We start from the raw sequence: 13,808 nt of genomic DNA, 5'->3' as shown, positions 1-13,808 counted from the left end.
CGGCCTCACCCTCACCCTCCGTGTCCTCCACCACCTCGCAGGTGGGCCGGCCTCACTTCTGGCTCCTCCCTTGACCTATGACCTCTCACCTTCAACCTATCTTCTGGGGCTCCCTAGTCTTTGTCCTTTTCAGGGTGGGCCACTGTCCAGGGGGACCATCCCCTTACCTCTGACCCTTCACCTCTGACCCCTCATGCTCAGCACTTTCCTAGGAACCAGGTTCTAATTTCTCACCCCTAAATCTTAACTCACCGACTTGCCTTCTATCTACTGTTTCCCAGACCTTTGACTTTTGACCCCATTCCCATCACCTCACAGGTTAACCTCATTCTCTTACCTCTGACCCTGAATTATGATGTTACCTCCAGATAATTCCAGTCTCTCACCTCTTAACCTTAACTTCAGATGAGTTCATCCTAACCCCTCACCTCTGACCCCTGACCCCTGGTGACATCCTTGCTTCCTCCCCGTCCCTTCACCCTCCGCAGAGCTCCACCTTCTCCAGCCAAGCCCCAGACCCCAAGGTGATCAGCATGTTTGAGCTGAGTGGGCCTTTCCGACAGCAGCACTTCCTGGCTGGGCTCCTCCTGACGGAACTGGCGCTGGCCCTGGAGCCTGAGGCCGAGGGGTGAGCACAGGCCCTGTTTGGCTCCAGCGGGTGGGAAGGTGCAGGCACTATGTCTACTCTGTCCTGAGCACCTCACTACTCCGCAGGGCATCCCAGCTGCACAAGAAGGTCATCAGTGCCGTCCACAGCCTGCTCTGTGGCCATGATGTTGACCCCCGTTATGCCGAGGCCACAGTAAAGGCCCGGTGGCCGAGCTGTACCTGCCGCTGCTGTCGATCGCCCGGGACACACTGCCACGGCTACATGATTTTGCTGGTCAGTGGGCCAGGCAGTTGGAGTCACACAATCCAGGGGCTCGATGGACACATAAGGCTCAGGTTGGGAAAGGTGGGAGAGCACAGTTAGGAGTAAAAACATGGCGTTAGGGTCCACAGATTGGGTTCGAGTGCTGGTGCAGGGCTCTGGCAAGCCATTAACCTCTCTGAGCCTCAGGTTTCTCACCTGTGAAGTGGGGACAGTGGGGACACTAACTACTTCCTATAGTTATGTAAACGTTTGCAGAGCTTTAGCACTGGGACATTGTCAGCCCACAATAAATAGGAGATATGATTATAACATTTATTAGCTTCTGAGAAGAGAAGATATGAGGGGGGAAGGCAGTTGCAGCCCTGCATTCAGTCATTCACTCATAGCACATTCATTGGCAGTACTTAGGGACATGTATACAGTGGTGGGAAGCATAGGCTTGGGATTTGTGGATTGATCCCCTCCATCACTGGGAGGAAATTCTTAGTCTTTATTTCTAACTTTCTTATCTGCCTTGTTTTCTTCTTTCTTTCTGGGACTTCAGTTACACTTATATTGGACCTTTTGATCATCTCACACGTGCCTGCTGTGCTCTGTCGTGTTTTCCATTCTTTTTTCACTCTGTGCTTCACTTGGGAAATTTTCTGTTCACCTGTCTTTGAGTTCACTATTTCTGTCTTCTGCTGTGTCTAGGCTTCCGTTAGCCCCAACTATTGAGTTCTGAATTTCAGGTGTTATATTTTTCAGTAGGAAGATGTCTATTTTATTTTATTTTTTTGTAGATTTCAATTCTCTGTTGAAATTCTCCATGTTTTTTTACCGATTTTAGCTCATCTTTTCCACTACTTTTTATTTTAAGAACTGCGTTTGCTTTTGGTCATTGATGTGCCTCCTTCTGTTGTCTCTTCTCTCTGATCAATCCGTTCCCTGCCTTTTCACATACCTTGTAGCTTTTTATTGTATTTTGGACATTGTATATAAAAGAACCACCAGGACTGAAGCAATGTCGTTTTTCCCTAGTGAGGGTTCCTCTTTTCCTCTCTTAGCAGATGAGTTAAGGGGCTGATCACCCCAGTCCAGTGCGAAACTGAGCTTGGCTAAGCTGGGCTGGAGCGATAGTTAGGCTCAGTTGACCTTTTGTTCCAAGAATCCCTAGGGTGAGGCCTATTTGTTGGCTGCTCCTCTCTCTGGTGAGACTTTCTTGGGGGGAGGGGCAGGTGAAGGGGTACTCTTACAAGATCGTAGATTTTTAGAACCAGACCATTTAGACTAAAATCAGCTTTACTATGTACCATCCTACTGCGTGACCCCAGGCAAGTAATTGAACCTCTACAGAGAGGTTAACCTCATCTATAAAGTAGGAACAATAAAAGTCCTTATCTCGTAGGCGTGTTTTTAAGATCCGTAGTTAATATCTTTTAAGTTAGACTAGCACCTGGCACATAGGAGATGCTGTGTCAGTGCCAACTGATGCTATAATAATAGCCGCAGCCTATGTTGTTGTTGTCATCACCACCATCATCTTTACAGTTTCTGCTCCTGTGGGCCAGGCCGTGTTCTGAGTGTTGAGCATATAGCAGTGGCCAGAGTAGATATAGTCCCTGCCTCTGTGGACACAATGAATGTATCTGCTTACAAGTACAATAAGTGAGCTCTGGGAGTAGATAGCTAGAGACTGGTCTGGGGGTGGTATCAAGGAGGGCTTCCTTGAGGAGGTGACTTGTGAGCTGAAATTTGAGGCAGAGGGAGAGCACTAAACAAGGACTCCTTTTTCTCTCCCCCTGCTCCTACCCCCAGAGGGCCCAGGTCAACGGTCAAGGCTGGCTTCCATGCTCGATTCAGACACAGAAGGGGAAGGGGACTTTGGAGGCACCATCAACCCCTCAGTGGCCATGGCCATTGCTGGTGGCCCCCTGGCCCCTGGCTCCCGGGCCAGCATCTCCCAGGGCTCAGCGACTGTGAGTATGGGGCTGGCCTCTAGAGACACTATCCCACCTGGTAACACAAGTTATGTAATGAGGTTCAAATCAGCCAGTTCTCATCTTATTTGGAGAAAATGAAAATCAACTCTGTCCCTTCTGAGCACCCTGTCCCCTCTCTGGCCCCAGGGTTCTCGCTCAGGCTGTCCTCTCTCTGCCGAGTCCAGCCGGACCCTGCTGGTGTGTGTGCTGTGGGTGCTGAAGAATGCAGAGCCAGCCCTCCTGCAGCACTGGGCTGCCGACCTGTCCCTCCCTCAGCTGGGTCGTCTCTTGGACCTGCTGTACCTCTGCCTGGCTGCCTTCGAGTACAAGGTTTGGGGTGTGGGCAGGGGTTGGAGGGTAGGAGGCAGGCTGAGTATGCATACAGAGCTCTCGGTGCTGTGGTCTGGGCACAAAGGGGTGGGCTGTCGTTGTGCCCCAGTTCCTGAGGGTAAAGGGGTGGACTGTTTCTGTGCTGAGCCCAAGGAAAAAGAGAGAATTTTTTTCATGAATAGAATTTGGAAGGTGCTGACTAGTTTGGCTCAGTGGATAGAGCGTCGGCCTGCGGACTCAAGGGTCCCGGGTTCAATTCCAGTCAAGGGCATGTACCTTGGTTGTGGGCACATCCCCAGTAGGGGGTGTGCAGGAAGCAGCTGATTGATGTTTCTCTCTCATCAATGTTTCTAACTCTCCCTCTTCCTTCCTCTCTGTAAAAAATCAATAAATTATTTAAAAAAAAAAAAAAAAAAAAGAATTTGGAAGGTGCTGAGAGTTTGCAGTAAAGCAGAGAGCTGTGTCTTAAAGCACAGGGTCCCAGAGGTCAGAATGGGCCAGAAAAAACGGGACCGGGTTAGCCCAGGTCCCATGGGAAAGGGCAGAGTCAGCCTGGAACCTGTTCTCTGACCTCCCAGGGGAAAAAGGCCTTTGAGCGCATCAACAGCCTCACATTCAAGAAGTCACTAGACATGAAGGCTCGACTGGAGGAAGCCATCTTGGGCACCATTGGAGCACGACAAGAGATGGTGCGACGGAGCCGTGGTGAGAGGGAGATGTACCCTACGCCCGTCCCCACCAGCTGCTCTCACCCTGTGTCCGAGGGGCCCCCAGTGGGCCCGTCCCTACCTCTCTGTCCGACTCACTTTTCCCACAAACCCATGCATCATCCCCATACACATGAGTATCTGTGTCCCCATCTCACAAGTCATCCAGGCCTAACTGTGCGTCCACTCAGCAAGCATCCGTGCCACCCTGTGTCCTCACAGGTTATCCCACCTGTGTACCTTTGTGCCTGTGTATTTCTCAGTCATGTGTGTCCCTTTGTTTTTGCACATCTGTGCACATGTGCCTGCCCATCTCAGAGAGGAGTCCGTTTGGGAACCAGGAGAACGTACGCTGGCGGAAGAGCGTCACACACTGGAAGCAAACCTCGGACCGTGTGGACAAGTACGTGTTGGCCAGAAGTAGACCAGTTTCCAGAGAACTGGCACCTCAGGCACCTGAGGGAGGGGGTGAGCTTCGCCGGAGGGTAGGGTCTGGCTTCCAGAGGCTCCCCTATCCCCTCCTCTCTCCTTCAGGACCAAGGATGAAATGGAACAGGAGGCCTTGGTGGAAGGGAACCTGGCAACCGAGGTGAGCCTGGTAGTTCTGGACACACTGGAGATCATCGTGCAGGTAAGGTTTGATCCAGCCTCTTCCTGACCTCTGACCCACCCCAGTGCCTTGTGATCTCAGACTCCAGAATCCCTCTCCTTTCCTGATTCCATAACCAAGCCAGGCCCTAACAGCTGGATTTCTGACCCCGCAGACGGTGATACTGTCCGAGGCCCGGGAGAGTGTCTTGGGTGCGGTGCTGAAGGTTGTGCTGTATAGCCTGGGTAATTCCCAGAGTGCCCTCTTCTTGCAGCATGGCCTGGCCACACAGCGGTCCCTGGTGTCCAAGGTGAGCACCCCTCGGCAGTTGCGGCTCTTGGAGTCATAGTGACCGGCCAGTCGCTGAGCACCTACTGTGTATTCAGCAACTCCATGAGGCAGACACTCCTTAGCCACAGTTTACAGAGGAGAGAACTGAGGATCAGAGTGGCAGAGTCACTCACTCAGTGTCACACAGCAAGGACTAGCCCAGGTTTGACTTCCAAGTCTGCTGTGCCTGGCCAAAGAAGGCAGAGCACAGACTGGCGCCCCTGTCCAAGTCCCCCTGGGGGACCTTCTGGTCTAGCACGGGGAGGGGCTGACCAGTGTCTGTCTTGGCCCTGGGGGGCAGTTCCCAGAGCTGCTGTTTGAGGAGGACACCGAGCTGTGTGCCGACCTCTGCTTGCGGCTCCTGCGACACTGCGGCAGCCGCGTCAGCACCATCCGCATGCACGCCAGCGCCTCACTCTACCTCCTCATGCGCCAGAATTTTGAGATTGGCAATGTAAGTAGGGGCGGCTGCACAGGGGTTGGGGGTGACAGATGGAGGGTGGGCAGGGAGAGGGGTGAAGTGAGCCTCTCAAGCAGGCCCTGGTGTGGGGGTCCGAGGCCCACAGGTGTGCTCTCCCTCTCGGCCCCCACAGAACTTTGCCCGTGTGAAGATGCAAGTGACAATGTCACTGTCATCCCTGGTGGGGACAACGCAGAGCTTCAGCGAGGAGCACCTGCGGCGCTCACTCAAGACCATCCTCACCTATGCCGAGGAGGACGTGGGGCTGCGAGACAGCACTTTCGCCGAGCAGGTGACCCCACCAGGCCCCTGCCCTATTCTCGGCAACCCAGGGGTCTTTGCCTGGGAGTTCTGATCCCACCGCCTTGGCCCTGTCACTTCCCAATGAGGTCCACTTCCCACTCCAGGTCCAGGACCTGATGTTCAACCTGCACATGATCCTGACAGACACGGTGAAGATGAAGGAGCATCAGGAGGACCCCGAGATGCTCATTGACCTCATGTACAGGTGAGGAGAGCTCCGGGGACCTTCAGCCATTCACCCTCAGACAGATGAGTAGATACATGAGAAAGTGAGGAGGGAGCAGGTGAACATACAGGAGACAAGAGGGACAAGTAAGGAGGGACGAGGGGAGAGGGCCAGGAGAGCAGACAGATGGGGAAAATCAGGTGAGCGAGGGGACAGGTAAGCAGACAGGTGAGGCTACAAGTAAGGTGAGGGCTCATAAATGAAGAGATGAGGAGGGTGCCAGATGGACCTACAGAACAAAGACAAGAGGGGACAGGTGGGAGAAACAGGTAAAGTGCAAGCAGTGGGTGGAGGGGTGATGGCTCAGGGGAATAAGTAAATCTGGAGGAGAGATAAGGGGCATTTAGTAAGAAATTGGGGAGTGGGAGGCGGAGAGGCGGGTGATGCAGGTAGGGAAGTTAGGGGCCATGCGGGAGGGACGGGCCTGGGAAGGTAGGTGACATGGTGCATGTGCAAGGGGATCAGTGAGTGGGGCGTGGCCCAAGGTTCCACCAGCAGAGTAGTTGGATAAGCAGAAGGACAAGTGAGAGAATGACACTTGGGGGGTTAGTGAAAGGATGGACAGTGACGATTGGATAAGTGAGGGCTTGGATACAGTGAGGGATTGGGTAAGGGAGGAGACAGGTGAATAGAGGAAGAGGGGAGATGATGGACAGGCAAATGGGAAGACAGGTGAGAGGTTGGACAGGCAAGGGAATAGGCGAGGGACTGGACAGGTGAGACAGAATGGGGATGGACAGGTGGATTAAGGGATAAGGGGATGATTTAGGTGTGAGGATGGAAGGTAGGACAGGTAAGGAAACAGGTAAGAGGATGGACTAGTGAATGGGGGACAGGAGAATGGATGGACAGGGAGACGGGTGAGGGGATGGATAGGTGAAGAGACAGGTGAAGGGAGGAAATAGGTGACTGGATGGACAGGTGAATGGGGTACAGGTGAGGAGATTGGCTGGTCAGTGGGGCAGATGGGTGGGGTAACAAGTGAAGGGGTGGGCAGGTGAGAGGCAGGCAGGGTGAGTCCCCATCCTCTTCACATCCCCCCTCACCTGGGCACCAGGATTGCCCGGGGCTACCAGGGCTCCCCGGACCTGCGGCTGACGTGGCTGCAGAACATGGCGGGGAAGCACGCAGAGCTGGGCAACCACGCCGAGGCCGCACAGTGCATGGTGCACGCGGCCGCGCTGGTGGCGGAGTACCTCGCCCTGCTGGAGGACAGCCGCTACCTGCCCGTGGGCTGCGTTTCCTTCCAAGTGAGTGGTCGGAGGGGGAGGGGTGGTGGGCAAGGGTGGGGGTAGCACATGTGCGGCAGGGACCAGGCCCTGACCCCACTTCCCACCCCAGAACATCTCGTCCAACGTGCTGGAGGAGTCTGCCATCTCCGATGACATCCTGTCGCCTGACGAAGAGGGCTTCTGCTCCGGGAAGCACTTCACGGAGCTGGGGCTGGTGGGGCTGCTGGAGCAAGCGGCCGCCTACTTCACCATGGTGAGGCCTGGGGCTGCCGCAGGGCTCCGGGCTCCGGGCTCCGGGCTCCGGGCTCAGGCTGGGTGGCATCATCTGCTGATGGCCCTATACTTGCTCCTGGTTACTCAAGGGGAAGCTGGGGGATTTGCAGAGGAAAATGGGGACCCTCAAAGGCCTCCATGACCTGCCTTTCTCCCTGTTAAACCCTTGACATGCAGGCTGGATAGCGTAAGCCTTTAACACATTTAGCTAGTATTAAAACCTTTTTTATTATAGAAAATTTCGGTGCTTGCTTCGGCAGCACATATACTAAAATTGGAACGATACAGAGAAGATTAGTATGTCCGTCCCCCACCAAAAAAGAAAGGAAAACTTCAAGCACACATAAAAGAAGAAAGTTGTACCCCCACCAACCCCACACCCAGCGCTCAAATTCTTCAACCACCTGTATTTACCATCTTGTTTCATCTCCTCTTTACCTCCAGCTTTTTTTGTTTGTTTTTTTTTTTGTTGTTGTTGTTGTTTTTTCTTGTTTTGTTTTAGCCAAAACAAAGCCACCAAAAATTAGGTTGCCTCCAAAAAAAAATGGGAGAGAGAGAGGATCTTTTTTTTGAGCTTTTGTGGGGCTTTTTGACATCTGAAAAAACAAGATCCCAGTTTTCACACATTGATGAATCGGAATGTGATCATTCGGATTTATAAACCTTTGCTACTCAGTGTGGTCAGAGGACTAGCAGTGGGCCATCACCCAGAGCTTGCTAGAATTCAGAGTCCTTGGCCGCCCAACTCTCTGAGCCCTGCACTGTAACAAGATCTCAGATTCCTGTGCGCTTTAGAGTCGGAGAAATTCCAGCTTAAAACAAATCTGATATCACAGTGTCACACCCACGAGTGCCTGTGTGCAACTCCCACTAAGGAAGTCCCTTTTACACAACTTTTATCCCGCACGACGAAGTTAGCAGGAATTCTTTTTTGTTTCTTAATCCTCACCCGAGGATATGTTTTTTATTGATTTTAGAGAGGAAGGGAGGGGAGGGGAGAGAGAGAGAAACATCGATGCGAAAGAGAAACATTCGTCAGTTGCCTCCTGTATGCACCCCGAACAGGGATCCATCCCGAAACCTGGGTATGTGCCCTGATCAGGAATCGAACCCACAACCTTTTGGTGTATGGCACAAAGCTCCAACCAGCTGAGTCACCCAGCCAGGACATGCCTTTCTAGATAAGTTGATGCCTGGGCATTTATTTTTTTATTGTTGTAAAGGAGTTTCTCCTCCAATTTGCTTGCTTGTGTGAAAGCAATTGGTTTTTTCTGCATTTCACTTGTTGGAGATGGGAACTGTTCCAAAAGGTTTTCTCGCCTTCCCGGGACTGGTTGCTTGACCTGTTCCTCCGTTCCTGCATTTCTGGGAACTGGTAGTTACATCTGGGGCCCCACTCTATTTCAGGGTCAGGTTGCCCGGCGAGATTTCTTTCCTGTGGGGCCAGCCCTCCTAGTGATGTTGTCATTATTGTCACTTTGCTGGAGTCTCACAAAGGCCTCATGAGGGGAAGAAGCCAGAAGGTAGACATAGACCTTCTGATAGCCAACATCCAGGGCACCTGCTTTATGCCAGGCTTGATGCTGGCACCAGCTAGGGATAAGGGGCACCCATGAGTGGTCATTACCATATGCCAGGAGGCAGTGGTCAGAGGCCAGGTGGGCTGGTGTTCGGGTCCTCACCTTGGAGAGTGTCTCCATGTCTCTGAGGTTCAGTGTCCCTTCTGAGGAATTGGGGGGGCGGGCGGGAATTCCTCCTCCCACCAATGAAGGAACATGGGTAAAGTGTAGATGTTACACAGTGCCTGTCCATAGTAAACACGGTGGAGACCACAGTGGGGTATGTAGGGGCCAAGTGGAAAGGCTGATGCCCCATCGGGTGGGGGTGGTCAGGGTAGGCTTCCTAGAGGAGGTGGTGGAGGTTGGGGCCTTGGAAGATGGGTCAGAGCACAGAAGGGAGGGCTGTTCCAAGCAGGAGATGACCAGGGAGAGTGCTGGGAATCCTGACCTGCTCCACCCCACCCTAGGGTGGGCTCTATGAGGCGGTGAATGAGGTGTACAAGAACTTGATCCCCATACTGGAAGCCCACCGTGACTACAAGAAGCTGGCTGCTGTGCATGGCAAACTGCAGGAGGCCTTCACCAAGATTATGCACCAGGTTGGCCCATGGTGCCCTCCCAGACCCTGCCCTTGGCCCCACCCCACCTTCCCAGGCTAAACTCTTTACCCTTCTCTTCCCCACAGAGCTCTGGCTGGGAGGTAAGTCAGCCTGGTGGCCATCTGCCTCTGGGGCCCCCAAGAGGCTAGTCAGCAGTGGTCATGGACAGCCACCAGGGGGCGCCGGAGGAGCATGGCTGCCGGGACACAGGCGTTGGGATCAGTGGGCAATGACAGCCCACTACTTTCCCCCAGATCCCCCCTCCCTTCCCCAAATCTCCAGGGCAGCCTGTGACTCACCCAGCTGGGAGCTCTCCAGAGACACCCCTCCCTTGGGCAGGGCCTGCTCAGTCACTGCCTGCGAGGGGGCTCTGACTCTCTGTTTCTTTTTCTCTTTGTCTCTTTGTGTCTCTTCCTCTTTCCCTCCATTTCTCCCTGTCTCTCTCCCTGTCTTGATCACTCCCTCTGTTTCTCTTGGTCTGTCTCTCCCTATCTCCCCTGCCTCCCCCAGGATCTCTGCTCCTCATTGCCATTTAATGCTCCACCTCTCCCGCCTTTCCCCCACTTGGGTCTATTTTTAGGCATCTCCTAGTTTGGGGAGAATTTTCTGGCCAAAGATGGCAAGAACCTAGAGCCGAGGCAGGAGGGCTGGGTGGGGGGCGGGTCCCCTCCCTCCCTGGGTCTCTGGTCTCATGGGGCAGCATAACCAGGATCCTGGGGGTTTGATGTCTCTGACCTCCCCCATGATTTTGTCTCTCTGTCCCCTGCTCCCCACCTCCCTCTCCTGATGCCTACCCCACCCCTCCTGGATCTGCTTTGGTGAGTGAACATGGGGCCACCCCTTCCTTTCTGGTGGGAGGGGAGGCGGGGGAGGAGTGAGAGGATGCCCTGGAACAAAGAGGCAGAGTCTGTCCCAAGCATTAATTGAGCACCTGGCTGCATACCCAGCCCAGTAGGCACTGAGGATACAGCTGTGAGCAATATAGCCCCAGTCCTTATTTCATATAAAGGATAAATGAGGGGGCAGATTTGGGGGAGGTAGGAGACAGAAGCTAGGGAGAAAGAGCAAGGGTGTGGGCAGTTGGTGGTCATCTGAGTCCATGCCCAATATTCAAAAGGTCCCCCTGCCTCTGCCTGTGACATGATGTTCTTGGAGTCCTCACATGCCTACCCAAAGTGCTCTGGTCTCCCCAGCCCATGTCCACCTCTTCCACATGTGGGGCCCACACTTCTGGAGCAGGCCTCCAGCGGGGCCTCCTGGGCAACAATACCCCTTCCCGCAGCCCCAGCGCGTTTTTGGAACATACTTCCGCGTGGGTTTCTACGGTGCCCGCTTTGGTGACCTGGACGAGCAGGAGTTTGTGTACAAGGAGCCATCCATCACGAAGCTGGCTGAGATCTCACATCGGCTGGAGGCACGTCCCGGTAGTGGTGGGTGGATGGGGCACAAGGTGGCCTTGGGGTGGGGTGGGGGCTGCACCTGTGCGGCCCAAGTCAGCCCCGTGTCCCCAGGAGTTCTACACGGAGAGGTTTGGAGAAGATGTGGTCGAGATTGTCAAAGATTCGAACCCTGTCGACAAGACCAAGCTTGACTCCCAGAAGGTGAGGGTTCCTGACCATGCCTCTGGGGTCCCCCAAATCCTATAGTCAGGGTAATTCTCTGTACTATTTCCTGGAAACCCTCAAATCCTTTTCCTCTGAGAGAGTCCAAAGCTTATATCCTCCAGGGACCCCCCAAATCCTTAACCTCAGATAATTCCCAAACATAAGGAGACCTGGGACTCCCAGATGTAAAACCCCTAGACCCATGGAGGCCCAAATCCCCTTTCTCCAGGGACAGAGCCCTGGGAGGCTGGTAAGCCCCAGGGGCGGGTATGTGGGGCCTGTGGGAACCTCACACCTGAGCCCCGTGCCCCAGGCCTACATCCAGATCACATACGTGGAACCGCACTTTGACACCTATGAGCTCAAGGACCGGGTGACCTACTTCGACCGCAACTACGGACTGCGCACCTTCCTGTTCTGTACGCCCTTCACACCTGATGGGCGTGCTCACGGGGAGCTGCATGAGCAACACAAGCGTAAGACACTGCTGAGCACGGACCATGCCTTCCCCTACATCAAGACACGTATTCGCGTGTGCCACCGAGAGGAGGTAGGTGGGGTCCCCAAACCCGGGTTGGGGGAGGTGAGGGGACTCCCAACTCCAACCTCCAGACTCCAATCTGTAGCCTCAAATCTCTACCTCCAGGCCCAGCTGATCCAAGGCTGGACCACAACCAGACCACAGCCCCAGAGCTAGACAAAGGCAGCTGAGCCAGCCCTGGCAGAGCCTAGCAGGCAGGAGCCCTCACACACTGTTCATTACACAGCCACGCAGGCCCCTCCCACTGCAGCTGCCCTGGGCTGGCCTGGGTCAGGATATCTTCAGGCCCCAGCCAGTGCTTGCTGCCCCCTAACCCTGCAGACAGTGTTGACACCAGTGGAGGTGGCCATCGAGGACATGCAGAAAAAGACACGGGAGCTGGCCTTTGCCACCGAACAGGACCCGCCTGATGCCAAGATGCTGCAGATGGTGCTACAGGGCTCTGTGGGACCTACTGTGAACCAGGCATGGCCGCTGGGGTATGCAGGCTGCCCGAGGCCCCCAAGGGTCCATGCAGACACCCTCACAAGGCCTTCTTACCCCACAGGGTCCCTTGGAGGTGGCCCAGGTGTTTTTGGCAGAGATCCCAGAAGACCCCAAACTCTTCAGGCATCACAACAAGCTACGGCTCTGTTTCAAGGACTTCTGCAAGAAGTAGGCCTGACCTCACCCATTAGAGCCCCTTCAACCCTCATCATGGCTCTCTGCCTACTTTACCACCCATTCTAGCTCCTGACCCACCTTATGGACTCCTCTTCCGCCTCTGGTCTTGCTTTCTCTCCTGAGTGCCAGTACCTGAGCACCTTGCCATCTGGCCCTCAGGTGCGAGGATGCACTGCGAAAGAACAAGGCCCTGATTGGGCCAGACCAGAAGGAGTACCACCGTGAGCTGGAGCGCAACTACACCCGCCTAAGGGAGGCTCTGCAGCCCCTGCTCACCCAGCGCCTGCCCCAGCTGCTGGCGCCAACCACAGCCAGCCTCAGGTGCCTGACCCAGGCCCCCCACCCTAGAGAGGGCAAGTGGAGGCAGGCACAGGATGGGGATTGTCGTGCACATCAACATATGCATTTGGCTTTGCACACAAGGATGTGACTACTTGGGCATGTGCACAAATGCACACTCAGGGCAATCATTTCAGATCCTAGTGCATTAGGTCCCAGACATGCAACTTCATCTTTCTGAGCCTCGGTTTCTACATCCGTAAAATGGGCACAATACGATTCTGGTGGTGGGTTCCAGGAGAGAATCTGTGAAGCCACAGCCAGATCAGAACGGATGTGAAAGGAGCAGGGAAGACTCTAAACGAAGCTTTGGCGGAGGAGAAGGGAGAGGGCTGGGAGCACTATGGAGTTGGGGGCCCTGTGTCCATGTTGACCCACCTCATTCCTCCCCTAGGAACTCCTTGAACAGAGCAAGTTTCCGGAAGGCCGACCTCTGAGCTCACAGGGCCTGAAACCACACCCAGAGGAACCAGCACCCTGGCCTCAGCTCTGTGCCTTTCTGGGAGTCTGCCCCACTTGGGGTGACCACATTGCATGTGGTGCTGGGCCCTCTGTTCCTGTTTGTGCACTGATACTTCTTACCTTTCTTAATTTAAAATGTTTTTTATGAGCAGCCTGTGTGGTGTGGTCCCTGGCGGCTGGGTCATGTGAGCACCATGTATCCACTCTCTGATCTTTGACAGCCACTGAGACTCTGTTGGGTGCCCAGGGACACAGCAGTGACCACAGTCGCAAATGCCTGCCCTTGTGGGGCTTGCCGTTCTGATGGGGAAGGCAACACACAAATGAAAATGTCACATGTACATGGGAATAATAGAACGTTTATTTTTTTTCAAAAGGAACATTTATTAAACCCTTGCTGATTGCCCAGCCCTGTACTAAAAGGCCCCCTGAAAGACACTGCCCCACTTATGGGTCTTTTTGCCCAAAAAACTCCAATAGGCCCCTGCCTCATGGTTATTGAAACTTCTCAGCACCACTATCAGGCACACTCTTAACCCCATCTTAGAGATGGGGAAACTGAGGCACCGAGCACTTAAAGGCCTGGTGCGGTTGGGATTGGAGCCCAGGTCTGGCTGGCCAGAGAGCCCAGGCCTTAGCTGTGGCCTGTGCAGCCTTGAGCTGACCCAGCTCCCTGTCCGCCCCGCGGCGGTCACGCCACCGTGTACCAGGCCTGCGCTGGGCCGCTTCCAGCCTTCGGCCCGCTGGGGGAGGGGT

The 13,808-nt window shown here is 54.4% G+C and overlaps 1 protein-coding gene across 1 annotated transcript in view; it reads left to right on the top strand.

Annotated features, from left to right (window-relative positions):
• Positions 1 to 13,203, top strand: part of DOCK6 (dedicator of cytokinesis 6) — a 43,387-nt gene extending 30,184 nt beyond the window's left edge. The window contains 24 exon segments of the mRNA XM_080675452.1: positions 8 to 41; positions 489 to 628; positions 715 to 809; positions 812 to 883; positions 2,672 to 2,832; positions 2,983 to 3,165; positions 3,744 to 3,870; positions 4,191 to 4,275; positions 4,407 to 4,503; positions 4,637 to 4,771; positions 5,093 to 5,245; positions 5,385 to 5,543; positions 5,659 to 5,759; positions 6,838 to 7,030; positions 7,122 to 7,265; positions 9,312 to 9,443; positions 9,530 to 9,544; positions 10,732 to 10,857; positions 10,955 to 11,044; positions 11,361 to 11,597; positions 11,910 to 12,053; positions 12,136 to 12,242; positions 12,411 to 12,572; positions 12,985 to 13,203. Of these exon segments, the coding sequence (XP_080531578.1) occupies positions 8 to 41; positions 489 to 628; positions 715 to 809; positions 812 to 883; positions 2,672 to 2,832; positions 2,983 to 3,165; positions 3,744 to 3,870; positions 4,191 to 4,275; positions 4,407 to 4,503; positions 4,637 to 4,771; positions 5,093 to 5,245; positions 5,385 to 5,543; positions 5,659 to 5,759; positions 6,838 to 7,030; positions 7,122 to 7,265; positions 9,312 to 9,443; positions 9,530 to 9,544; positions 10,732 to 10,857; positions 10,955 to 11,044; positions 11,361 to 11,597; positions 11,910 to 12,053; positions 12,136 to 12,242; positions 12,411 to 12,572; positions 12,985 to 13,027 (2,935 nt within the window). The 3' untranslated portion in view covers positions 13,028 to 13,203.
• Positions 13,204 to 13,808: the final 605 nt, after the last annotated feature.

Source organism: Plecotus auritus, assembly GCF_963455305.1.
Source record: "Plecotus auritus genome assembly, chromosome: 6".
Lineage (NCBI taxonomy): Eukaryota > Metazoa > Chordata > Mammalia > Chiroptera > Vespertilionidae > Plecotus > Plecotus auritus.
Note: the sequence above shows the minus strand (reverse complement) of the source record. Positions and strands in the feature narration are given on the sequence as shown.